Consider the following 27,619-nt stretch of genomic DNA (forward strand, 5'->3'; position numbering starts at 1 on the left):
GCCCCATGGGGCCTGATGTATCTCATGTAACCCCAAACAACCTTCTCAGTGCCTGAACCATACCTTCCCCTATCCTGCTAAAGAAGCCCCAACACAAATGAGATAGGGGCCAAACACTTGCGGCAGTATCTGCTACTTTAACAAGATCCTCACGAAGTGTGGCGGTAGAAACCCACTAGCATCTACCAACAGAAGCCCGGAAAACACGGCCATGCTCTGGAAGCCCTCCTGCAAGGCAGTAAAAGAGTAATTGCTCCCTGTCTGCACAGCACACAAACCTACCTCCTTCCCCTCCTTGCATTTATTAATTATCCTAAACCTTATCGTTACCTTCCCAAATGAGACACTTCAACACTCACAGTCCTGCCCAAGTAACCCAGATGACATCTCTGAACTAGATAATTTATTTTCCTCAACCAAATAAAGGTCAATGTAAAAGCAACTCTGAACAGGCCCATTATACTCTGCAAAGCACAAACAGCTGGTAGTACCAATATTTTAAATCTCAGTATGTTAGGGGATTGTTACTTGCCATACGCAGGGCTTTCCTAGAACAGCCTCCTAACACCACAGATCTACAGAGCATGCCCTGCAGGCTTTGCATGGAAAGATGTTGTTGCCAACCACTTCCATATTGCCTTGCTGCTATTCCTGACCCTTTGAAAAACACACATTTTGGCAAAAACAACTTTTCCAGCAGCCAAATAGGTTTCATCCACTGTAAAATAAGTAACTCCCAGAAAGCCTGCAAGTTGCTGGTAGAGGAGGCACTAGATTATAGGGATGAACACATCTATCCATTTTGGTTTCTCTCAGTTTATAATTTTTCTATGCTTATATTCTGCACATTTCCACATAAATTTGCAATTTTAGAAAAATTCCACATGCAAAATAATCAGCATTTTACATATTTCTGTAAGCATTTTTGCCTAAAACACACCTTTTTGCAAAAGCTATTTTCCATAATGGGATGCATTTCTGTATGCTATTTATAGTCACCCTTTACCTTGGGATATGCCTTTTGTACACTCTACTCAGCTGGAGAACTGCATTGCAAAATCCGGAGAAGTACAAATTTCAAAGGATGGCTGGGTTCCAATTCATTTGTTGTTTTGAAAAGTGCAAATTAGGTAAGTTCAAAATGAAATGTAAACTAAATCAAATTTATTCCCTGTCCCTACTAGTGGGTGGTGCCAAAGTCAGTAAAGTAGCATCTCCAAGGCAGTATAAGTCTTGAGGCACTGATCTCAGGTCTTTCTGTTTTTCTCCATTGCCAATGGCTGGAATTGGCTGACTTGCAATCTCAACAGAGCACCTATTATCTCAGAAACTGCTTTGGTTTGGACACAAACCGTACCAATTGCATAACTTCTCCAGAACTGGAATACAGAAAGTTCAGCATCTGCACAACTCGCTGGATGCCACATCAGAAAAGTAAAAGAGGATTTGGAGAAATTATTTACTTATCTCACCTACACATGTATACATAATTTAATAGAAGGAAAACAAAACTCACTCTGAATTTTTATTTCTGCCTATTCTTAAGTTTCCATCAAAAGATTGCTGTTTCATCCCGCCCCCGCCCCCCATTTTTTAGGAACAAAACACCACAATGGGTCTCTTCAGATTTCAGGTGAATTCTTCAAACTGTTACTATAAGTTATTTTGAATAGTTTATTCACAACTTTATCCACAAGAATTCTATTGTTTTGCTTCCTAAAATGTGGTGATTTAAGTTTATGCAGCTACAGATCTTAATTTCATAAAGTAGAGTGTGGTTATTAACTCAAGTCTTTCATTTTAAGAAAACTGATATAGCAAAGGAAATTCAAAAGTCACCAAGTGTCTGGAACTGTGAGAACTTAAGATATTCTGTTTAGATTATAGTAGCAAAATAAAACACACAGAACATATCTATTTACACAAGTATGAAATACTAAGATGCATATGATGCAATATCCACTATTCTCTCTTACGCTGCACTACCATGCATTTCATATTAAAAATGCAACTTGTTTCATTCTCATATGTTGATTTTTTTAACACCAAAAAGAGGGAACCATGCCATATAAAAATTGCTTTTCTCTTTTCGTTGGTCACCTGCCAATTTTTCTACATACAGTGTTATGCACACCCCTTTAAAGCAGGTTGTTGAAATATTGGTCCCTTTTTGCCTCTAATATTCTGCCAGAGAACACCTGGCTTCTACTTAATGGGCACCATAAAATGAATTAAAACTAGCATTTGGATTTATTCCACCACACAAGAACAGTATTTAAATAAAGCTTTCTTTTAAAATGGCTTGCAAATTCTGCACATGTAAATCCCAATGAAACAGTGAACTCACTTATGGATAAAAAATCAGATGGAACCAGTCAGTAAATAAGGAACATACTGAAATTAGTTTCACATGACTGTTATTAGTAACTGAAATCATACCACAGAAAGGCCTACACTTTAAAATGTGGTTCTCCGTTGTAGCATTTTTACACTAACATATAGTTCTCCTACAAGTTGTCTGGAAAATGTTTCCAAAATATATTAGAGCAGAAGATAAACAAAAATCAAATTTGTTCAACTTGGTTTCTGATATAAGATGAGCATATCCAAAAAATCAGAAATAATAATACCAACCTTCCTCTGAATCATTAGCTTAATAAAATATGATTATACCTCAGGTTACAGACACTTCAGGTTACAGACTCTGCTAACACAGAAGAAGTACCTCGGGTTAAGAACTTTGCTTCAGGATGAGAACAGAAATCAGGCGGCGGCAGCAGGAGGCCCCATTAGCTAAAGTGGTACCTCAGGTTAAGAACAGTTTCAGGTTAAGAACGGACCTCCAGAATGAATTAAGTTCTTAACTCAAGGTACCACTGTATATATGTTTATAAAAGGTATGGTAATGATCCACCACAGAGATAAGAGTGCTTAAGCCCACAAAAAACAACATATTTGAGTTCACAAAATTGTGGCATAATTATCTTATTAGTGGTGGTTTTTTTGTTTGTTTGTTTGTTTTGCATACTAAAACCTCATAGTAGTCACATTCCGATGAGCAGGAAACAGTTAAAACTGAGATTTTCACAATTTTAGTCTTTAACGAAACCTTAGCATTGTGAGGTTTGGTGTAAAATGGTGGGTCAGTAACTGCATTTCCCCAGGACACCTGACATCCTTAATATAGACTTCAGGTGCCCTGCAAACTACACACCAAGGGGTTACATATCTCAAGACCTCCAGTGCCTTGGGATGTTCCTACAGCAGAATTTCAGGAAGCAAAGAGGTAAGCAAGGAGAAAAAGAAGACACATTCCTCCCTCTCTGCCATAGCCAGGTAAGAAGGGAGGTGGAAGGAAAGCATTTCTCTCTTAGATTGCCAGAGAATAACCATCAGGGGAATGGTGTCTTGTTCAGAAGTCAACACACCAAGTTTGTATCCAGAATCAAGTAATTATAAGTTTTGGGAGGCATCAATAATCAAAAAGGCCATGAATGGCATTTTGTAAACTAATTTTAGTTGTTAAACCAGAGTCCATGGAACCACCCACAGCTCCACATTCCTTAAAAAAATGTTTTGGAATTGGGTTTCCCTAATGAAAGCCATTCTTTCATGGGGGTTTCAAATGAAGTTTGCAACACAGCATGAATTTGTATGCTTAAATGGAGGGGAGGAGACAACAACCCAGGGCTAGTGAAAACTTTGGGGTGACTTGCCAGAACATGTGAATGGGCAATTAGGAAACAGCAGTATATAATCAATCAAAATTAGCATGTCAAAAATCATACCGCTGTAGTATTCTGAAACAGGGAATATCCATTTTGTTAAATGATGTCTTGATGTTGTGAAAAGAGCAACCAAATAATATATCACACATGCATGAAGATTGCTTTATTTCTACATAAAGGTCCTCTTTGGAGGTCCTGCTCTGGGTGCCCTCACTGAATGAATGAACTATCAGGGAGAGGACCATTTCAGCAGCAGCATCCCCGTTATGGAACAGTTTTCCCGGGGAGGCTCACCTGGTACTGTATTTGTAGCCTTTCCCGCATCAGGTGAAAATGTTTCTGTTTACCCAGGCCTTTGGTATTTCTTAAAGCCATTTGTGGTTTTAAAATCTGTGTTTTTAATCCTTGGGGTCTTGTGTTTTTGCTGGGTTTATGTAGGTTTTTTAATGCTTCTATTCTATCCCATATTTACATTGGGGTGATGATTAAGATTGGTGGTTGCTGTAAGCCACCCTGAGAACGCTGTGTTATGGGGCAGGATACAAATGCTGAAAATAACAAATATAGATGGAAATAGGAAAAAATATATGAATGTAGAATCTTCTTTACTGAAATGTGGTGTACTAGATAGAGGTGCTGATGGGAGGGGGCGTTCCCTGACTCCCAGGAAAACAGATACTCCAAAACTGCCACCTGCCTGTTGGGTCCCTGGCTCTTTGGAGGGCACCCTTGGAATATTTAAGAAAGCATTTTATGTAAGCCACTCACTTTCACAGTGGAATGTGATATAGATCGAGTAAATTGTACACATATTCTAAACCACGGATTAAAATCCTAGCCGATCCTTGAAACTTTGTGAGCAGTTTGGGCAAAGCATTATTTCTTAACCTATCTACCTGACAGGGTGGTGTGACAATAAAATAAGATCCCATTACAAGGCCCTTTGAGACCTTTGGATAGGATAGGGGAAAAATCATTAACACACCGTTACTTTTTCTTAGACCACATACAAAAAGCCAGAAGCATTATAGTGTATCAGTACAGATCCACACATTTCAAGTAAAATTATTCAGCACATTGAGTATCATAGATCCTGTTCACCAAAGCACATAAGCATGTGATAAATTTTTCAAAAAGAAATACTCCATTACATATTTGGTAAGGCATTTGAGTTTAATCCCATTAAAGTCTTTGGGATCAGAGATCATACATATGCTTAAGGTAAGCACTTTATTCAATCAGGACTCCTTCAGGGTTGATTTAGACAAGTATCTTTTCCCAATTTCTCAATGATTTATAGAGTCACCAGACATTGGGACCCCAATTTAATAAGGTTGGCTGAAGGCATCAGGGAAACAGCAGCCACCACAGATGGGATAACTTACAAACACGTAGCTTACTGACAGCACAGTTGCCATGGAATCTGTTGAGCACTGAGTCTAGGTCCATGGGGGTCCCACAATGCAACAAGCTGCACTATAAGGAGGAAACTGTTGTCTGAAGCCAACCTAGTGCAGAGAGTTCTAACTATGATTTATAGTGGTACCTCGGGTTAAGAACTTAATTCGTTGTGGAGGTCTGTTCTTAACCTGAAACTGTTCTTAACCTGAGGTACCACTTTAGCTAGTGGGGCCTCCCGCTGCTGCTGCACTGCCGGAGCACAATTTCTGTTTTCATCCTGAAGCAAAGTTCTTAACCTGAGGTACTATTTCTGGGTTAGCGGAGTCTGTAACCTGAAGCGTATGTAACCTGAAGCATCTGTAACCCGAAGTACCACTGTACATGTATTCCCTATGGTGTCCCAGGAAATGACCTGTATATCAGGGAAGGTGAATCAGGGGAGGTGATCTATGGCAATAAAAAAACCTCAAAACATTATAAATGTTGCCAGGTGTTGTTTTGGACCTGTACTATTTGTTTCTGAGTTGAATTTACATTCACAGCTCAGATCTTATACTGCTTCTTAAAAAGGGAGGACACCTCCATGACCGCATTCTTGATGGCATAAGGTCAGCTTGTTCAGGTTCTATAAAGAAAGCATTTCTCTGTAAGAAAAGTTTCATCGTTTTTGACAACCGCACACAGGTCTACTTCACTGCCTGTACACGCAGCCTAGGCAAAGTGGGAAACTGCAAGCCATTGTTGTCTCCCAGGATATATACATGAAATGGAATACATGGACAATCATCACACGTGTAGGAAATCTGCAGTATCTAATATGACTATCAGTCCCATCAGAATAAATGGGACTTTTGCATACCTAGTGTTTGTGACCACAATTACAGCTCATACATCAGATGGTAACTCACTCACAGCACAATCTGACTTTGCTTCTGTAATACAAATTAAAGGCTCCCCTTCTGCAAAGTATAAAGTGGAAACCACATTTTGGAAGATATACTCATTCTCACAATTAGTAAACAATTTGTTTCATGCATATATCTAAAAATTTCTGGCTTTCAGAAAGGTGTGAAAAGCTTTGGAGGGAATTGCTGATATTAAAATGTCATTTGATTTGCAAGAGATGTGCTATCCCTCCCCCCTTTCTTCCCCAGTTAATTTGCACTCCCTCCCCCCTGGAGCGGAAGCAAACTTGTTGGGGAACAAAATCAACAAAAATTATTAAGCTGGCCTGAAAGATCAGGATTAGAAGACACCACTGAAACCTGATGTCAGTGTCAGAAACAAGTGAATAGGTTTTCCTTCTAAATTATTTTGTCAACAGCATGGTGGTATCCTTGCTAACCTTATTTGGCACCAGTGAATAATTAGATACACAGGGGTGTGACTCCAATTGAAGGTGTTGGCACTGTAGCACTCTGTGAAAATGTTAACTATGAGGTTAACTCCAATTTTCTCTTCTTTAATTAAATGCACATGGTACTAATGAGGTAACCTACTGTTCCTTGATAGCACTAATTAGCTAAGAGGAGAGTATACTCTCACACTGCAATTTAAACCTAAAAATAAGGTTGAGATATGCTAATTGCAGGCAATTTAAAACAGTACAAGTTGTGGAACTAGTCATAATAAGGGGAACTGACTGCTTTATAGCTATGCAGCTGCAACTTTGCTTAAAATCAAAACAATCCTCACAATTTTAGGATGATTTTGTAAAGGTATCCAGGAGACTCCTCAAAAATCACTTCATTAGAAAGGTGGTAGGAAGGAACACCTCTCACATCCTTTATGTAGTACTGACCCATAAATTAATATTTATTGTAGATTAAGACAGTTCAAGTTCATAAAAATAAAAACTTAACATCTCATATTTTACTAACTTTCAATGCAATAGTGGCTTGTCCAGTTATTCAAGACACAAGATCCACTAACTTAAATATGAACATTCACTGCAGGACATGGATATTGTAAAACTGAGGTGGAGTTCAAATATGAACACAAAGATAAGACACACATAGCGGGCTAAGGGTGAACCATAGTATACCTCTAGAAGAAAACATACTTTAGAATATAAATTTCCCTACAGTATTCAGTTCCTTGTATAATGTTTCCTACTTTGACATCTGAGAAATGTAATAAACTAGGCAATTTGGCCACTGAATTGTGGGGCAGAGTGGCACACCATATCAGTTAATTTTCAGCCTTTTGCTTAAAACTCTCAATATTTGAGTCCAGAGAACGCAGACACCAGTCTTTTTGAGACACACAGATATTTCCCACAAAGCAATGTATTGTGTGCTGGTAGTATATACTCTGGATAGGATTGCGTTTGCTGTTCATTTGCTTCTGGAGATCACGTATCAGAAATAAAGCAATATGAAAAGGCAGAAGTACTATATCTCTGCATAAGGCAACAACAGAGTCTGAATAAAGTTCTACCCCTAGACTCCAAAACGGGCAGATGGGCTCTTATCTGTGACTTGCCTTTTATTTATTAATTTTTTTAGTTCTTTCTGGTGATGTTCCACACGTGTTAATATAACACTATGAACAGCCAGAGACAAGATATAACAATAACCATTACTCACCAAGGCCATAATGCTCAAGACCCTAAAGCTTCTCTAGCAGAGCATGTTGACACATGCTTTAGTGTAGGACCAAAGTCCGCACACAGCATGCTGGAGCACATGGTGAGGATCATGGCTCTAGTGGACCCACAACTGCAAACTCAGGCTTCCTACATGGGGCCAAGAAACATTCTGGGGGGAAAAGATGGCAGCCAACTGTGGCCGTTTTGCCCAACACTTGTCCTCGAGGCACCAAACTGACCCCCACTGCCCATTGGTGTTACCATGTTATTTGCTGCACCGTTGCCACCTGATAAGCCCCGGGCGGTGGCGGCACTGCAGGGCCAGAGCTCCCAGCCTGACTCCAAGCCTGCTGTAGTGAGAGCCCCCTGACAACTTACAAGCATTCTATATACAACCCTTAAGTCATTAGAGATAGTCTAGCTAAAGCTCTCTGACCCTGTTTTTCCCTCCTGTCATAAATTGAAAGAAAAGGGCCAAATCCACTCTGAAGGACGCTGTGTTCTTAGCAATGAAAACTTTCAGTGTTCTCATAACGTCGAGGGAATGTCCGACCCTCTCTTGATGATTACTAGATTTAGGACAAAACAAAGCAAAATCAATTCTTGAGCTCTGTGAAAAACAGAATTAACCTTGGGTTTGAAACCTGCATCTCTGCGGAATACAACTTTGTCTTTATGGAACACACACAAATTAGATTGCATAGACAATGCCCCAACTCAGAAACACTTCTGGCCTATTTTATAGTTCCTAAAAGGGAACGTCAAGGTACAGAAAGAGAGGCAGTCTGGTGTGACTGTTACAATGCTGGGCTGGAAAGGTGGGGATGGGGTAGGGCACAGGCCAGTTCAAATTTACACTAAGCCATGGAGCTTACTGGGTAATTACCACACACAGGCTCACTTTCTATACCTTAGAGCCAGTTATTATCACCCAGCCAAACTACCCCACAGCGTTGATATAAGAATGAAATTAGGTGGGAGGTCTTTGGTTAAAAGGAATACTGAAAATAAATAAATAAATGATACCCAAACAATAGTGGTTGAAAGGATGGTGTGACTTTTGTCTTTAGTAGCAGACTTGGAGATAAAGGCGCCATCTTCTGAAGCACCTTGAGGGGGGCCAACAAGACGTCACATGGCATTCTGACATTGCTCCGTTCCTGGTTCTAACAATGGGGGGGTAGACCCCTAAAAAAACTGTGGGGGGCCACAGTGCCTTGGCCCCCTAGAGCTGGTGCCTATGCTTGGAGAACAATCATAAGACTGAAGTCTTAAATTAAAAGTGAGAATTCTGAAACACCATAGTGGCCAAAGTGGCCCTGATGAAACAACAGATATTGGGAGGTATGGAAATCTCTCTCTCTCTCTCTCTCTCTCATACACACACACACACACACACACACACACACACACACACACACACACAGAGTCAGGTTATATTGTGCTTCAGCAGTGGACTTTCTGTGCCCCATATACCTCATAGACATCACTCAAATAAATATGCACAGCCAAGTAAGGATCTATCAGAGGGCATTCTGCACCTAACCCAAAATATGGGCGGTAATAACAAGTAACCTGAAATAAAAAGTCTAAACACCAGTGATTGCCATAGGACACAAACCAATAAATCAGACCTTCAGACTTATTTCCTTGATTGATAAAATCTTTTTAAAAGTCTGATAAGAATCAGCTATGCTTAAAGAGGAATTGCCAGTGCATTGATGGTTTGAAATTATGACCGAAACCGAATGATGTTGTAATGGGGGTTCAAGCCTTTTAAATGCTGCCCTCATGTATTTTCTCAACTGACTCTTCCTTGCTTACTATGATGGCAATAGCTATGGTGTGACTCAGATGACGGGCTACATTCAGTGCACTCTACTGAAACAGCTAAGTTGAAATCAGGTCCATAGTACGGATATTGCCATGAGAACAGGGTGAATCAACGTAAATCAATCAAAACCTAAATAAAGATAGCCCTTTACATTCACAGTCATTTAATTTAATATTTTCATTTTTTAATTTAATATGAATATAAAATTAAAGTGTCTTTTACTTTTATAACATTTAAAATAAGCACCGACTGCTTAGTAGGGAAGGAACAACATGCACAGGTCCCCTGTGGCTGTGGACTTGGTCAAAACAAAGTTCATTTCCTTGTTCACTCATTCTTTATTGACCTGTGTATATCATAACCCCTAACAATTTGGCAGGTCACTAATGGCGTGTGTGTTTTCATATTAATCCCACAATTTAATGCTTTAAAATTTGCTCACAAGCTTCAGCAGTTGTTGTTCTTGTTGTTGAAATACATTGAACTGGATTGACAGGGTGCATAGCTTTATTCTAGGAGAAATAATTCCACAGCAGTCCTTTTTTATATCTCTAAACCCATGTTTCTCAATTCAAGACAGAAAAAAGCATAGACCTTGCTTTTAAAATAAAATAAAAACCTAACAAAAGAGCAATGCATGTGCAAAACTGAGAAATATTGCTGGTCTTCTCAAAATTCTTGTAGTGCCCCTAGAAACTCCTTGTATTATTTGCCTGGAGAGAAGCCTCTACATTCACTTCAAGTTATGATTTGGCAAAATTTTGGTGGCAACTGTAATTAAAGATCGCAAATAGGTTTAAACGTGATAGATTTCTAGAAAATTTTCAAGAACAGAATGGCTCAGCAGCAGTGCTAGGTGGGGTGTGGGGTAGAGTGGCAATAGCACCCTCATGGCACAACTGCATTTACCAGGATGGGGCAAGGCGACAGTGAGATTGGGGGAGCTCTGGGTTGGCGGCAGAGGTGGACTTGCCCCATCCTGGGCAGTGCAGCACCTCCTCTGCTCAGGAGGGTGCCACTGCCACTGTGCTTTCCCTCATGCACTGCTGCAGGAATGGCTCTTCAACGTTCCTTGAATGTCAACCCAGCAAATGTCACAAGTGACAAAATACAAAATGCAAAGTTATCAGAGCCATCAACAGGATGGGTTGCAGAGAAAGAATAATTGCAGACAGAAAACCTGAGTGCACTGAAGTCAATAGACACTTTACCACTGATCTCAGTGGAACAATGAGTTCACCCACAGACCTTGACTGAACTTGGCATGTATCCATATTGAATGGCTGTGCAAGCTGACTGCCGCTACATGCAAATTTATATCCTGACAGCCAAACCACACCTAGTATATTTTACTGACAGAAGGAGCTGGCGGATAAACACTAAGATGAAACCTTTTTTTATTATTATTGAATTGAAAGGCAACTCATTGTGGGGGAATGCTACTGTTGGAATAATCTCTATCTTTGCAAAGAATGAATATACAAATCATTTACCTGATGAATGTTTGCACAGTATACTATAGATGTTGACTGACTAATTGTGGTAAAATGATAGTCTACTTACTTATGTAGAAGGTATTTCAAAATCACAGAGGATGCTATTTATTCTTAAGAGAAAATAAATTTGATTGATCATTGTTTTGTTCTAGGTATCAAACTTTTTACAGCAATACAACTTCCTGCGTCTGGGATGCTTTCATAACCACTTCTTTCATGGCAAAGGAATTTGTGAAGCGCACTGGAAGAATCCAGTGGATAATTCTCACCCCCTGAAATAGATTTATGCAGAAATTCAATTACTTAAATTGAAGTTCAGCTAGCTCCCTATGAAGGTTAATTCTTCACTGCCCCCCACCCAACTGCTAATTGTTCTTTAAGTCAAGGCATCCAGCATTTTTTGTGGCTATGTTTCCATTCATGGTTGCAATGTATCAATAAGTTATACTGTATATTATTGTGGGTTTCTACGGGATCACATAAATTGATTTGGTGCCAAAAATATTGCAAGAATTAAACATTTTCACAGCCAGGCAATGAACACTAGTGAATATGCTAGAGTTCCTAGTCGAATGCTTATCAGATTCCATCGAAGCAAGAAGGCTTTCCACAGATCTGCCTGTAATTTGGGGATAAAATGATGGAAGTGAAAACTCTAGCAATAATGTCAGACACTTTACTAAAATCGCTAGAAAAGGCAATTTGTAAACTTTACTACTTTTGGTTTGGCTGTATTAATTTGTCTGTCCCTTCCTGTTGTGAGAACTAAAAGAAAACACTAAGCAATATAATTTAACTCTTCTCTACATGTGGCAGCGTGATGTAAGTATCCTTACACTGGACTTAAGCAAGTAAACACTCATGGTGGTTCAAGTTCATGCACTGTAATAGCACAAGCTGTGGCATTTTGCCAGCAATTCATATGACACTGCCTATGTTCATGAACAGCTGAGTTTAGGATCATGAACTAAGTGAAAGTGACCAAGTCAGTATTGAGCAACACAGAATTTCTGTTACAGTTTTATGACGCATTTCAAAATAAATTGTTTGGATGTTTGTTCTATGAAGAACTGTTTGAAGTGTTTGCATCAAGTTCTGATCGCTGGAGGGCAAAGATTTTGTAGATTAATTAACTTTACTCACATATAAGGGTTTCACTACACTATATTTATACCTTTAATGAAGAGATGTCAAAAAATGGATGCAAACCTAAACTATCATTTTTTTGATACGCCAGATCTTCTTAGGATGCAATACATGTATCTATCAATGATACACTTCTACAAATGCTTAAATCTACTCAGAAATAAGAGTTGTGTGAGAAAAACACATTTAATGGCACGTACAGTGTGTTCTGAAAATGTCACATTAATCAACAAAATAAAAAGTTTCCTTTCAGGATTTTTGCCACAATAACTTCAGTCTTGAAAGAAAATCAAGCTCAAGTGGAAAACAAAGAAAAAGTGGATCCGATAAGCTAAATTTTACAAACACTCCATAGCTAGGCTTATCAAATGTCAAGAGGGGACAAAATAATATTTTTATACAGCATTTATGAAACAAATCACTAGAAAAGTCAATGTCAAAATCAGAAGAGTTTCATGATGTTTAAAGACACCCCCCTCCCATTTATAAGCTCATTATCCAATAGTGGCTCTCAAGAATAAAACTAATTTACATTTAAAACAAGAGTATGGGCTACTCTTTAAAAGCACAGTGATAAACACACCAATTTGACAATTACATTAATATAGGTATTTGCATAATCTGCCTTCTACACCTGTTCTTAATTTGAAGCAGCTGCAGGACAAATCACATCACAATAATCTGAATGGGTAGCTGGTTGTGCCATCCCATAATTTATGCACTCTAGCATTTTCCCTGAGGGTTATTAAAAAAAACCCAACAGCATAGGAAGTCATGGTCGTTTTGTGGGTTTCTGATTTTTTTGTTTTTTTGTTAGGATCATTTAGATTTAGCATTGATAGCTAAGATGGTAATGCACATTTAAGAAGAGACTTTTTTGTTTTGCTCAGTTTCCTCTGACAGTGGTCATGTTGTTGGCTTGAGAAACATTAAACCCAGCACTATTACAGGTTATTAGACAAATGCACCTCCTACAAAGTGCATTAAGGTGATGGAAAGCTGGCCTATATAAAGCAGTAGCTTGAGTAATATTCACATGCTATTTACACACAGAAAAATGAATCGGATAAAAGATCACTTCTTTCAAGCTGTGCTCTCTTTACAGTCATGGTTTGTCATCTTCTCCCTCTGCAGCAACAGATAGTGGCAAAGGTATATTTTTAAAGTATTTAAGTTCATATATCTTAAAAATAATTGTATATGCTTACTTATATTTAGCACAAAAGATCTAGGGAGCACCTAGCTGAGTAGTAGGCCACCTCCCTCCAAAATAAGTAGTAGGCCATCTCATCAACTAAGTGATTTCAAACACAATTGTGTATGTAGCAATGCAAGCAGAAAACCAAGTGGGCACAGCTAAGTATCTTAATAAGAAGTTATGTGGGGCACAGAACATCAAAATGCTCCTCTGAAGAAGGGAACAAGAACAGAGATTGCCTGCCTTTAGCAGTTCTTCTGAGGGACTGGCAAACTGATTATGGTTCATGTGTTTTGAACATATTTTGCATTTTGAATGATCTAAACTGGTGCATACGACACAACTTTCTGAGAAGAGCCAAATTCAATGGACAGATATATTCTGACCCATACATTAGTCAGAGAGGTGAGGTCAATCCACATAGGAATTTGCAAAGATCGAATTCGTCAAGTGTTTCTGGCTCTTTTCTGAACACCTTCTTTGCACGTTTTGACATGATTACAGCAAGAAACACACACAGATGTGTCCTAGCCAAAATGCTAGTGAACACAGAGAATGCCCTTTCATTCAATAGTTCCCGGTTGCTGCTACAACTAGAACACACCAGTGAGTTTAAACTCACTCCAGCAGGGAAAAGTAAGTTGAGGCAGTACACGACAAATTCTTAAAGATGGAAGCAACTTGTTTACATCTCTGTCTCCCACTGGGCAGCTGCTTCACCCAGAGATGGATAGAGAGAGGGATCTGACAATTGGGAAAGACTTCACAAGTACAACCATCACTCTACTACATGGAACATACATATTTTCAGGATGCAGGCTTTGTTTACTAGCAATTTAGCTTTTCTAAAAACATGTTAATTGGGTATGTTTTATCTATAGAAAAAAGATATGTCTGTGTTTGTGTATCATCTAAGTATCTACACAAACACAGACGTATCTTTTTTCTGTAGATAAAACATACCCAATTAACATGTTTTTAGAAAAGCATAACCAAATGCAAATATCAACAAATCACAGTAGGTAACTAAAAAGTTGTCTGCCGTATAACTTCAATAGATTTTAAAATCCACTAAACAATGACCTTTCAGCTCATTGGAGAAAAGCAGTCCTCGGAAAGAAGATTTATATCTTTGTGAGCCTGTTCAATTAAATAAATAGGCTGTATTGCTGCAGTGAAATTCCTCTTAAAGGTCTTTAATAACTTTGAACATAGGAACCACAACCAGATAGCTGTCCAATTTAGCAACTATGCCGTCGCATCCCTGAAATCAATTGGAATTACTGAAATTTGTTTAGGAATGAAGGTTGCGCTTTAATTGTAAAGTTGCACAATATTACATGTAGCACGACAATGGAAACAAACTTATAATGATCATAGGTAACTGTAGTCCAAATCTTCACAGAACCACTGGCTTTTTAAAGACACAGATGTTTTAAAATAATTTACTTTCTGGAGTGTTCCTGTATGCTGTTATGATAGAAGCAGCCTTGACAGTGAAAATTTCTTTTCTCAGAGTATGCTCTAGAATATCATTAGCTAAGGAGATTAAGTGTGATTTAATAGCAGTTATGTTAATGATCTATAAATGTTCTTTAAAAGGATATAAAGTCACAATAATTTGTTTTAAAAAACTAGTGTAAAGAGTACTATGCAAGAAACTGTGAAAATCGCATAAGATTAACAATGCCGAGTTAACTCTAAAATGTTTGGTGAAAAATTTAGCAACCAATTCCAAGGCAAGAAGATGAATGCTAGTGTTTCTGCTGCCAAGAGGGCTTTTAGTTTGTGTGAAGCAAACTACCATTCCAATAAGATTGTTAGTCTCCTAAACTATGAGCAAGAGGTTGTTTTAAAAGTAATTCACCTAAATCTAAAAAGGTATCGTATCGTCAGGAGTCTTGGTAAATGTTTCCCAAACAATGCTTTATTATTGCACTTCTAGAAACAAGGTGCAAAGTGACTTTCTCCAAAACCACTATTTAAATTACACTATTTAAATTGTACATTACACACTTCTGTGGTGTGACCCGGTAAAAATCTGTTGTGCCAAGACTGCTTTGTCCAGTTTAACATTTGCAGATTTTGAAAATTAGCTTGGAAACTGGAGCAATTCTGAAACAGGGACTGAACAGTTGCCTTCAGCACTGAGTATCTATCCCAGGCTTTCTCAACCTTGGCCCTCCAGATGTTTTTGGCCTACAACTCCCATGATCCTTAGCTAGCAGCACCAGTGGTCAAGGATGCTGGGAAAGGTGGTCTCAAAACATCTGGTCAAAACCCTGATCTATCCCTTCTGTTTCATTGATTATCATCAGGCCAAGGCATGGTGAAGTTGCAACAACACAGGATAACCACTTGGGATTTGAACAGGCCACAGTTTTATTGATTACAGGTGCCAGCAGGTTTTTAGCGGCCATTGGTTGTGTACCCTGAATCAACCAACCTGCTGCTTATTGACTATTCAGCAGGGCTAACGAAGGTTAAATGACATACATCAAATCGAGGCAATCCTTCCCGAGATCACCATTTTGGGGGTGCCCTTGTGTAAGCTCCCCCTGCAATCTAGAACCCTGGGTGAGTATAGCAGGAACCCCTCTGTACATATTTGCCCTGAACACACAGGAAGCGGGAATAAGCTGCATGGCAACAGGGGTGGGAGCAAAAGAGAGCATCCTCACAATTCCTTTGTACTCTGCTTCCCTTCCATGTGAGCTAGGACTTTTATCTATCTAACCATTTTTTAAAGTCAGCCCTACATCTCGTGGCAATTGGTTTATAAGGTTTCCATGAGAGAAAATGTTAAAATATATATTTTTAAAAGGAAATTTTATTCTTCAGATACAAATTAAATATATAAACCTTACATAGTGACTTTCAATTTTTAGTTCTGCATTGTACTATTATTTTATATAAAGGAACGAGGCTTCCTCATTGTATCAACTCAAATGTGCCCCTTGGCTTTCACCTGAGAATGTGCAGTAACACCAGTGTCAGGGAGATGTCAAGATTGCAACTTTAAGACAATGTGCCACTATCAGAAGTGTCAGCGTTTTGAGAGAGTGTTAAGTTGCATTTCCACCTTGTATTATATCTCATTCCACTTTAGTGTGTGCTTAAAGTTCTTTGAAGAGTTACCTAGTAATATTTCTACATCATCAGCTTAACCAATTTTCAACCTCTATTCCTTCAATTCTAACTTGCAGAAAAGACCTCCTATAATACTGATAAACATCCAAAAAGTTGGTTTTTAACATTTTAATTCTCTTATTAATAAATTGCAACAAAGCAATCTCGAAGGTGAAAAAATATATTGCAATTCTAAAATAGTCCTTTGGAAATATTGTATAAATAGAGGCAATAGAAGTATAAGAGAATCAAGGCAGTTGGTAGTACAAATTTGGAGAGCATTAAGAACAATATTATACCAATTGAAAGGTTTGAGCAGAACTATAATTCAGTATAGATTTCCATTGAAACTGTGCAGGAAGAATGAAAGACAAAAGGAACCACTTCACACAAAACAAAACTATAGAATTTGCTACCTAAACGTATAGGAATGGCTGCTAATTTGGATGGCTTTATTTATTATTACTTGACTAGTTAGCTGCCATTACAAAAAATAGTCTCAAAGTGACCCAACAACAAAAAAATGCCAACATATAAAAACAATTCAAAGTCAAATTTAAAATGACGTACAGAAAAAAATCCTAAAAGTGATAATCAGGCCACACAATAAGTAGAAGTCCTACCCCACCCCATTAAAAGACTAGCACTACAGTAGAGGCTCCCGGAATCACCAAAAGCCTACGTAAATCAAAATCTTTTAGCCTAATGCCAAAAATTTGACAACAATGGAACCACTTGTGTTTACCTGCAGAAAGCACAGAACAGACAAAGAGCCTCCAATTATTTGCCTGCTCTTATGTTGCCACCCTCCGTACTTCCCTTGGATGAGGTACAATGAAGAAAGATAAGACTGCAGGGTCCAAGCTGATTCAAGTGAGAATAGGTGATCCTTGATGTTTGGGGTCTTGAGAGACATAAGGCCTTATAAGCCAAAACCAGCCCTCTGAACTGAGCCTGGAAACTTTTTGGTAGCCGGTGCAGTCAGGCCAGATTTATTGCAGTATGTTCAGACCTTTTGATCTCAGTAATATGGCTTCAGAATTCTGCACTAGCTGTAGTTTCCAAATGGTCAGCCGTTACTACAACACATTGCAGTAAACTAACCTAGAAGTTACTAGAACACAGACAATTGAATCTGTCCAAACAGGCTTACCCTTCAAAAATATAACACCTTGCCATGTACAGCATGGGGGGGGGAAATCATTCCATATTTAGTTTAAGCAAACCATGGGTCTGTTCAAGGGTCATGGTAGCTTGTCTACAATGACCAAGGAAATATATTGGGCTGCTCCTGCACACATGGCTGAGCTCTTGTATAAAGGCATTGTTTATATCAGGCCTAGGCAAACTCGGCCTCCAGATGTTTTGGGACTACAACTCCCATCATCCCTAGCTAACAGGACCAGTGGTCAGAGATGATGGGAATTGTAGTCCCAAAAACACCTGGAGGGCCAAGTTTGCCTATGCCTGGTTTACATGAACAGATACCACCTCCACAGTGCAGCTGTTCCACAGTGTGCTGCAGCCACTATGGAAATTGCAGCTGGTTGTGTCTACAACACCAGTAAGCCAAAAGCAGGTGGGGTCGGAGATAGAGGTGGCCCACTCATTTCTGCCACACTCTTTCTCTCCCATCTTTTCCTTTCCTTCTACTTTCCCCACTAAAAAACCACCCCCGTGGTGTTTGGTTTAGAAAAAGGTCATGAGCCTAACTGCTAGGTCTGTGTGTGAATGGAAGTTTAGCACTATGGAAACTAGCCTGAGTGAGCCATGGGCTCTAGCATTTGCTCTCCCATCTTCTCTTCTAGATGTGGCTGTAAGGAAGAGAATGGAAGGATTTGCTTCCATTTTCAACTAATCACACTTATTTTTCGCTATGGTTTATCTGAACAAGCCAAGATTGTGAACTGCCGTTTGAAGCCATCTCCTTCAGACAAGCCACATCTAAAAACTAATCACTGTCTGTTGCAGTTCAGAGACGTAACGAAAGCCCTCAGTTGGTTTAAAACAGGGAGCAAATGATCCCAAGAGCCAGCCAGCCTTGTGCCATACTGCTACTCCATGGTTCAGTGTTACGCCGAAATGAGGCCAGTGTGCGCTATGGTAAACTTTTCATAAATTTAGCTGCCAACACAGACCGCTTGCTTAAATGCTCCTCAAAATTACGAACATTTTTTCCTTAGATTATATTTATTTGGTGGATTTGTCTTTCTAAAGTTTTGGAGTAAAATAAAGAATCAAGAACTGGGATTGTAATCTCTTTTTGTCCTTAATTTTTATTTACTAACTTAGCTGTGAATCTTTGCAAGAGAATGGGTGTGAATATATATATTTTCCACTTATTTTCTTGTCCCTACAGGCTAATAAAATAAACACCAAGTAATTAAACCTATAGGTACATTTAACTTTCCTCACACCAACTTATATAAAATGATTACTTCAATTAAGTGTTCATGCTAAACAAACAAAGCTTACCTTAGCCACCCGCTATTCCATTCAGCTTGATATTTATACAACACGCTTGGTACACACAGAGCTTAACCCTTTGCTTTCAAGAGTCATGATTTCCTGACACATGACTTCTAATACAGAATGTTTAAGTACCAACAATAGAGGGGGGAAATATGCTGGTCCTAATATTTATTTTACAAACTTATATCTTGCCTTTTTTGCAAATCAAAAGCCAAAGTGGTAACAACAACAACAACAAGAAGTAGTCATGGAAACAATTCAACCAAATTATACATCAAAACCATAGCTTGATAAACAAGGCCACAGTAAACATTACAAAAAAGCCATCAGAATTAAACAAAATACTGTACCAGAAAGAAGGCCTTTTAAAAGATGCATGTCGCCACCAGCCATTTAAAATAACGTAGTGAGAGGTCTGATGCAGCTTGCTTGAAAAGACATTCCACAGTGTGGGTGCCACTGCAGAAAAGGCCCTACTTTATTCTCCGCTTCACAGTGTCAAGAGACCTAGAGCAGGAATATCAGAATATGATCCAAGTGTGCAAGAAGGCTCATATGGAAGTTGATGGTCACAGGTCCCGAACTGTTAAGGTCTTTAAAGGTCAACACCAATCAATATCTTCAATTGAGCTCAGAAGCAAACTGGCAGCCAATGCCGATCACACACTGGTGTGATAATATTTGAAGCGGCTAACACAAGTCAGCACCCCAACTGAAACTTTTCGCACTAGTTACAATTTTCTAAATTTACCTATAGGGCAGTCTTATATAGTCCTCTGCCACAATAGTCTTATGTGCTACATTCCTCACATGATGAGGGATATTATCAGAGATAAGTGCACCAGGTCAGCTCACCATTCCCATTGCCTCCGTAGGTTTTGGGGTGGATGGGGGAGATAACAACAGTGGGGCCTGTTTTCTGATTATTATTTTTTGTGAGCTTCCCGTGAGATTTAGAATTCACATTTCCCTGAATTTCCTCACTAGAAATGTTTGTATGGCCTCTCCAGCACCTACAGCTAAACGGACTCAAGGAGTAAAGCCAAGCTACAAACCTGATCTTTTCAATCCCATCCAGAACAGGTTGTAAACCCAAACCTGAGTCACACAGTCTACCCATCAACATTACTTCTGATTTGTCTGGATTAAATTTTAGCTTGCCCTGTCCAACCAGTTCTTCATAGCCACCAAATAGCAGTTCAGCTTTTCTACTGCTTCCCTAAGATAAGAGGACAATTCAAAACAGAGTTTGGTGTCATTAGCACAGTGATGGCTCTGAACTCCAACTCTCTGGGTGAGTTCACCCAGCAGTTTCATGTATTTATTAAACAGTGTGGGGACAAAATGGAACCTCACAGAACCCCATACGTTACCAATCAGTTAATTAACCAATCAAATAATAAAGGAATATTTCTGTAACTCACTAGTTGTCATAAAGTATGGCAACGGGAATTTGGCTGGATCTGGAAATTGTTAAGTGGTGAGCATACTGGAGTCTCGGGTGATTAATGAGGTGGCATGTTTGTGGTGGATGACACACCAAATCATTCGAAATAGAAAAACCCAAAGTGGACTGCAAAAAGCTCCAAAAATGATTTCCTCAGAGTAAGTAGGTAACGAAATGGCCAATTAGGTTCAATGTAAGTAAAGAGAAAGGGATACGCTTTGGGGCAAAGAGTCCTAGAAGGAAGTCTAACCTAGAAGGAAGTCTTGGGGTTCAACAAAATCATAAACTCAGTGAGCAGCAGGGGTGTAAAAGGCACACTGAATGAGGGCAGTTGTTGAAATTAAAACAGCCAAAACTGACATTATGTTATATAAATCTATGGTGTGGTCACATGTGGAATATTGCATACAGTGGTACCTCGGGTTAAGTACTTAATTCGTTCCGGAGGTCCGTTCTTAACCTGAAACTGTTCTTAACCTAAAGCACCACTTTAGCTAATGGGGCCTCCTGCTGCCGCTGCACAATTTCTGTTCTCATCCTGAAGCAAAGTTCTTAACCCAAGGTACTATTTCTGGGTTAGCGGAGTCTGTAACCTGAAGCATCTGTAACCTGAAGCGTATGTAACCCGAGGTACCACTGTACAGTTCTAGCCACTACCTCACAAAAAGTTATCATCAAATAACAAAATAGGCCAACAAAAAAATAGTAATAAATATGTTGATACATATTTTGGCAAATGTTGGACAGGTGGGCGTGGTTTGCTTGAAATGACTTCACAGGGCAAATGGGGAAGTTTGGCAGATCTAATTAGGCTGGAGATTTCACACTGCTGGCTAAACAGTCTGGCAGTGATGCTTCCAGGTGTCAGTCAGTCTTTCGCACACACCTGTGGAGATGCCCAGGACTGCACCTGGGGCATGCTGAATGGCATGTGATGTGTCACTGAACCATGGTCCTTTCTCTCATTGTCTAAGAGGCTACCTTAGCCCAACAGCCAGATTTTGAGGGCAAGCTCCATAAACACATCTCAAAGTCTAGAACCAAAAGCACGTGAGCAGAAATTCAGCTCTCTATTGTGTGAACGTGCCGTATGAACATTCACTTATTATTATATTTTCCCCTTTTCATAGCTATCCCAAAGGTCAGCTGAAGTTGTGTTTCTAAGTCTGCCAAATTTAAATAATACTGACCTACATTAAAAAGAGTTATTAGGATTACTGAGGTAATGTGCATTAAGCTCCTTAAAAACTCAGAGAGTTATATACTTTATATTGTATATCACATGTATTTTTCTTTTTTGATAGCTTTGGTATCAAAGATGCTTAAGGAAAACTATTTCCACTGTGCATGTGGTTTTTACTTTGAGTTTCCTTTTGAGGTTGCGGCACCAAAATTCAGGAGACTTTAAAATGCACTTTTTCAGTTTAATGGGAGAAGAGGCTGAGAGATAAACCTTTGGCGACAGTGAATCTATGGTTGGTACACATATAGAACTTAAGTTCATGGTCAAATTCAGGGTGTTCAAGGCACAAGTCCTGCTTTAGCTAACACATTTTTATTCAATAAAGCCTTAACACTCAGCAGCCAGTCCATCTATCACTGTTAGTTTGCTATCAACATAGCAATGTCCTAATGGGAACTATGATTCATTCTTCCAAAGCATTTATCTGTGGTCCAGTAAAATATGATTTTTTAAAATTAAAGGCTCAATAGTTTAATCGCTTTTAATGAACGTGCAGTACAAGTGACCACAGTGAAATGAATTTCCAAGAGAAGTACCAACATACTGCTTTGGAAGGAAGTCTGCACTTTTCTAGAAATATTTAATAGAGTTGTTTGATGCACATGATTTAACCCCCACCCCCCACAAAAAACACAGGAAAAGGGCCCTGCTACAACTGCCATTGTGTAGGTTTACATTGTTTGAGGTAATTTTCAACTGATGGATTTGCCAACATAACCAAGCCCATTATCTGCTAGAAAATAATAAAAAGACAAGCATTGTATAGAACTTTCATTTAAATAAATACCACATTATATAAATCAGCTTTGCCTTTAAATAAAAACATGGTATACACAGGAGATGTGATGGCAAACATTACCTAATGCTCCCCGTTTGCTTGCTGATGTGTGAGCCAGGTATAAAGTTTTATTAGGTTTTTTTATTAGACTTATAATGCAGTTCCAACCTGTCTCCATTTGCCAGATCAGTCAGTTGTGCCAAAACAGAGGAAATTAGAAACACATTAATATGAAACCCTTTAAGATGCTGATGGGCTATGCTGGTCCTCTTCGTTTACTTCAATCTGATCCTAAACCCGCTTACTTCTGAGAATCTTCTGCTGAGTTCATTGAGGATTACTTCTGGATTAAAACTCTTAACATTGGAATCTATATGCATATTTACTCAGAAGTAAGTTCCACTGTGTTCAACCGGGATTACACCCTAGTAAAAAATTTAGATTGTAAGAAGGGGTGCTTACAGGATTTTCTGGGCCCAGTTCACTCTGTATGTGAATTGGGCTCTCCAGTCCGGCTGTAGAAGAGGACATAGATTTATACAAAACGTGCATATGCTTTGTGTTGTAGGTAAATGTATATTCTTTTTTGCAGGTGGAGTTGAGGCCCTCAAAATAAATCAGTGGTTGCAAGCATCATAAAATGTGTAACAGAATGTGAACGGGTAAAGCTTTTCCTATAATTGTATTTCCATAGTAGAAAAACCTTTACCTGTTGGATTTCTGCCTGTCACACACTTCTTAAAAGCACAAGAATCCTGCTTCCCTCAATGCCAACCCTAAACCAAAACCAAGGCTGCACTTCTGTACCCACTGACCTAGGAGTGAGTTTTGCATTTGTCATTGGGGAGCAGAGTGGGGGATTCTTTAACATCCACTTGCATGTAGTAGAATTAGCAAAAAATAATTTATAGGGAGTACCTGATCTCAGATGAAAGCACCACAGGAATGAGGCATCCTGGTTTATAGGAAAAACAGGGATTCCTATTGCCTGGTTTCCCCAAAAAACAGCTCTGATTTCACTCATTGGCTAAAAACACTGAATGGTGACAAGAGACAGGCTTGGTCATCACACAGAAATCAGTTAGAAGGGTATCTGCACATTTTGCTTCATAACTTTTTAGAAGGGCTAGAGAATTGAATTTTTTAAAATGAAACATCAGTCTGGGGGCCTTGCAAGCTATGGGTCCGGTAGATCAGTACCTTCTGTACCTGTCTTTTGGTAACCCTAAGTCCCACAAACCCAGTTTGCACTATAAAATCCTCGCTTAATGAGCCAAATTATTCACAAGTTTAGTGTGTTTGCACACATCCCCTTCACTCCTACTTCATTCATGTGTGAGCAGGGAACAAACAAGGAAGCCACAGCAAACCACAGTTTCTTGTTACATGTGAACCAGGAATATCAATACAGTCAGAAACCCTCCCCAGCAGGCTCTATCATGGTTAACAGCTTCTGGCAAAGCCAGAGCAAAGGGGCTGAGTGGTCTGGATTTGATTGTGGAAATGCAGCTACTGTGTTCAATGACATTTACAGTTTAATAAGTGAGTATAGGGCTGCAGCTTAAGACTGCACCAATCCTAGCACATCAGGCTTTTAAATGTTCTTTTTTAAATACAACTGCATCAGTGGAACACTGGAACAAGTCAACATTAAATATGGCTTAACAAAAATAAAGGAAGTGTCACTATTTGTGACCCATGGGGTCACAAATTCAATATAAATTTCCACTACCCAATGAACAACACAGAGCTTTGTATTGGCAGTTAATATCAGAAATATATAAACCAGGAGAGGCAAACCGTTTTTTAGCCTGAGGGCCCTACACTCTCATGAGAAAACATCTGGGAACCATATGCTGGGCGTGGGCAGGGTCAGAGGTAAGCGTGGATGGGACTATAAAGAATAGTGAGGCGGGGAACAATAGATGTGACTCCTACCTTTGTACAGCAGATTGCATTCTAGCCATATAAAAGTCAGAAGATTCTACATGGTCACACCCATACATCTCTCCAAACTCCATGAAGGTAAGCAAGAGGCATTATCGCAGTTCACAAGTACTTTCCAGCCATGCAAACACATTCAAGAATAGCAATGAGCAGGACTGGTGAGGGCTGTGGCTATGGTAGAGTGGTGTTGTCTAGATACAGACTCAGTGGGCTATATTCAGCACCAATCCTTGACATAAATTTCAAGGTTTCATTATAAAATTCTCTATCCCCCCCCCATGTGTGTCACAATTCAAATTATGTTAGATGCATATAAATATGTTAAGTTAATTTCTTAACTTACTTAACTAGAAGACCAAGCTTAAGAGACAAATCAGAGCTTTAAAGTATAACTGCATTTACTCAGAATTAGAAGTCTGTAAACGCTCTCCTTTATTCCTCATGATAGGGACAAGGCCTACCTCCCCTCTCCTCTGGAGTAGCTGTAAGGAGAAAGCAAGCTTTTACTTCTAATTTTGCTTAACTGCAGTTTAGTGTTACATTTGGATCCTAAACTATAGCAAACCTTAACTACGGTTTGCAGAAAAAATCTGAAGTTGGCTTCTTTCAAACAAACCCATCCAGCAATGACCGTCTGTGAGGCCTGAATGCATCTACAAGCTGTGATTAATAAAAAATGAAAGAAACTTCTTCAAATCCCTCCTTGCTGCTGCACCAGAGAAGGAAGGCAGGGAAGCAGACAACAGCAGGGCTCACTGTGGCTCATTTCCACTCAAACAAACCATGGTTTATCATGAAGTTCGAATGAAGACTTTGTGTTCTCTTTTTACATCATCTGTTATCCTTGGATAACAACTTCTGAATTCATTTTAACATCCTATTTGTTCAAGGAGTAATATCTGAAAGGCTGAAGTAAGGGCTACTTTGGATGCTACGTTTTACGTAGTATTGCAGAGGCAACACTGGGAAAATCAGAGGCTCTTTACTCACATCTTTCATCCTGAAACAACAGCAAGGCTATCATCTTCGGCAGATAGAGTTCAGAGGTCCATAGAGCAACACAGTGATCTGTGAATGACCCAAGATAATCAGCAATGGATCTTCCGTATGTGTATGGATCCACTGGAGTAAGGTGTTACTTCATGTAGCACAAACAGGATGCCCTCATCCAGGGCCCTGAATCCCTGTCCCCATGCATGTCTAGCACAGAGCTGTATTACAGCAGCCCTGAGAGAAAAGTGCTCACAGTTTCAAATAGTAACAAATATGTCTCCTCTTTCCAAGCAAAATTTCAGCATCCCCTGGGGAAATGTCCGCTTATTTATTTATGTTGTCTTCACTTGCCCTCAGTGGCACCATCAACTGCCCAGTGTGCCTGGGGCAACCCAGTCAGTTGGGCAGGGTACAAGTAATAAATAATAATAATTATTATTATTATTACTACTACTACACCAAATGTAGCTATTTTGACACAATCCCCATTCACTACATGATTGGGTGGGATCATATACGTGACTAGCCAGTACGGAGACAAATGCAGCAACCTAGGGGTTAAATGGCACAGAACCAAAGGAAAATAATGTTCTCAGGGTTGGGAAAGTCAGTATTTGTACAACTCTAAAAGCTTTTTTTCTTTTGGATAGGGTTTAAATCCCCCCGCCCCAATCACCAATTACTAGTTTCCACAGAAAATATTTGCCATCCCTAGTAAATATCCTATTTTCTACTTCTCATTTTGGTCCCACATGGAAGTTGTCAAAAATCACCTCTGCACAGCCGCCTTCCATGTGGCAACTTTTAAGCATCTCAAAACGATTCCGCTAGCAGCGCAGGCTCCCCACCCCACTACCACCAGCCGCATGAACTGCATGGCACCAGCATAAAGAGACTCCCTGTGATTACGGCTAACCACATGGTTAGTGGCTTTCAAACATTTCAAATATCACATGAAGCACGGTCACCTAGAAGTCATTTTTGGCAGCCTGCATGCAGTGCCTGTAACATTTCAATCAGCCTTTGGTTTAAAAGAAAGTGAAACACTGAATTCACTCAAATGCCTGTTTAGATACAATGGCATCAGCTTGAAAACTTTCTCTATACTTATGAGGGAAGTAAAGAAAAGCATGGGTTGTATTGTGAGAGGAAGAACAACATTATTACTACTCCTAGGAATACATGCACACCTTAAGAACCTTCCATTTTTCAGCAGTGAAATAACAAATATTTGGTTCACATAAAACAAGTCAGAACTAGCTTTTGACAGCAGGGCCTGGTTCCACTCCTTTTGCTAAGTCATTTATAAACAACCATAAAAGCGAAACAAAAAACCACCACTATCCTCATCGGATTAACAAGATTTATATTTATAATCTGTACGTATTTTTCTATTAAATATTATGAACAATAGCTGAAGCACATGATAAAAACATTCTTTTTGGATCCTTACACAATATGAAGAGAGTGCGGAGGGGGAGCCCTTAACACACAACCAGTTCGATAAAATACATTGTTCTAATAGCAGGAGGGGTTGCTCTTTGCATATTCAGATAATTGTTCTGAAAGCTTTCCATTCCTGAAAAATTGCCACTTTACAACCAAGTGTTCAGAGTGAAGAATGTGCACAAAATTCCCCAGCTATCTGTAGGAAGATTATTTGTATAGTGCCTATTGGACCCGAGATTGTTCTGCTTCACTCTGTGTGACCTTTTAAGCCACTACAAGCTTCTATAAAAGGGGTTCTTCTTGCGTAGTAACGTTTCTTAATAAATTACAGTTCTAATAGTAAAGCTAAAGCCATTTGCAAAAATGTAAATATGCAAGAATGCAACAAGGTACAGTTGTATACCTATATTTAGGTGTGCTTGAGTGCTACAGCGATTAGGTCTCAGATGTAAAGATGATTTACTAACCTGCAATGGTCTCTGTTTATCACTGCTCTTGGGAGATTTCAGCCCAGTTGTCTGTTGCTGTAAAAGCAGCTGTCTGGCTGCCTGCAAAGCCTGCAAGTAAATACAATATCAAGGTAAATAATTTTTGAACATTTAATTGAAAATGTTATTGCTTGTAACTTACCCAATGTTAACTTTCAAGCATAATTTGATCTTCCCTTATACAATCTGAAAACAGAAGACTTCCCATTTTCTTTAAACACACCAAGAAAATTCCACAGAAAGTACTTATGCGAGATATTGTGAAAAAGTATATATGTGC

At 39.2% G+C, this 27,619-nt stretch overlaps 1 protein-coding gene across 21 annotated transcripts in view; it reads right to left on the reverse strand.

Annotated features, from left to right (window-relative positions):
- The window catches only part of FOXP2 (forkhead box P2), a 351,241-nt gene that overhangs the window by 90,475 nt on the left and 233,147 nt on the right, over positions 1-27,619 (reverse strand). For 16 of the 21 annotated variants that reach the window (XR_014539275.1, XR_014539276.1, XM_083574490.1 and 13 more), the window contains one exon: positions 27,319-27,408. Coding sequence is in view for 18 of the 21 variants with exons in the window: in XM_083574490.1 (XP_083430616.1) it covers positions 27,319-27,408 (90 nt within the window). In the remaining 3 variants the exon portion in view is untranslated. Of the gene's footprint in view, positions 1-25,399; positions 25,478-27,318; positions 27,409-27,619 lie in introns of all 21 variants that reach the window. The other 5 variants (XR_014539277.1, XM_083574480.1, XM_083574484.1 and 2 more) reach the window with 1 other exon arrangement.

The sequence above is a fragment of the Podarcis filfolensis genome, assembly GCF_964270895.1.
Source record: "Podarcis filfolensis genome assembly, chromosome: 10".
Taxonomy (NCBI): Eukaryota; Metazoa; Chordata; class Lepidosauria; order Squamata; family Lacertidae; genus Podarcis; species Podarcis filfolensis.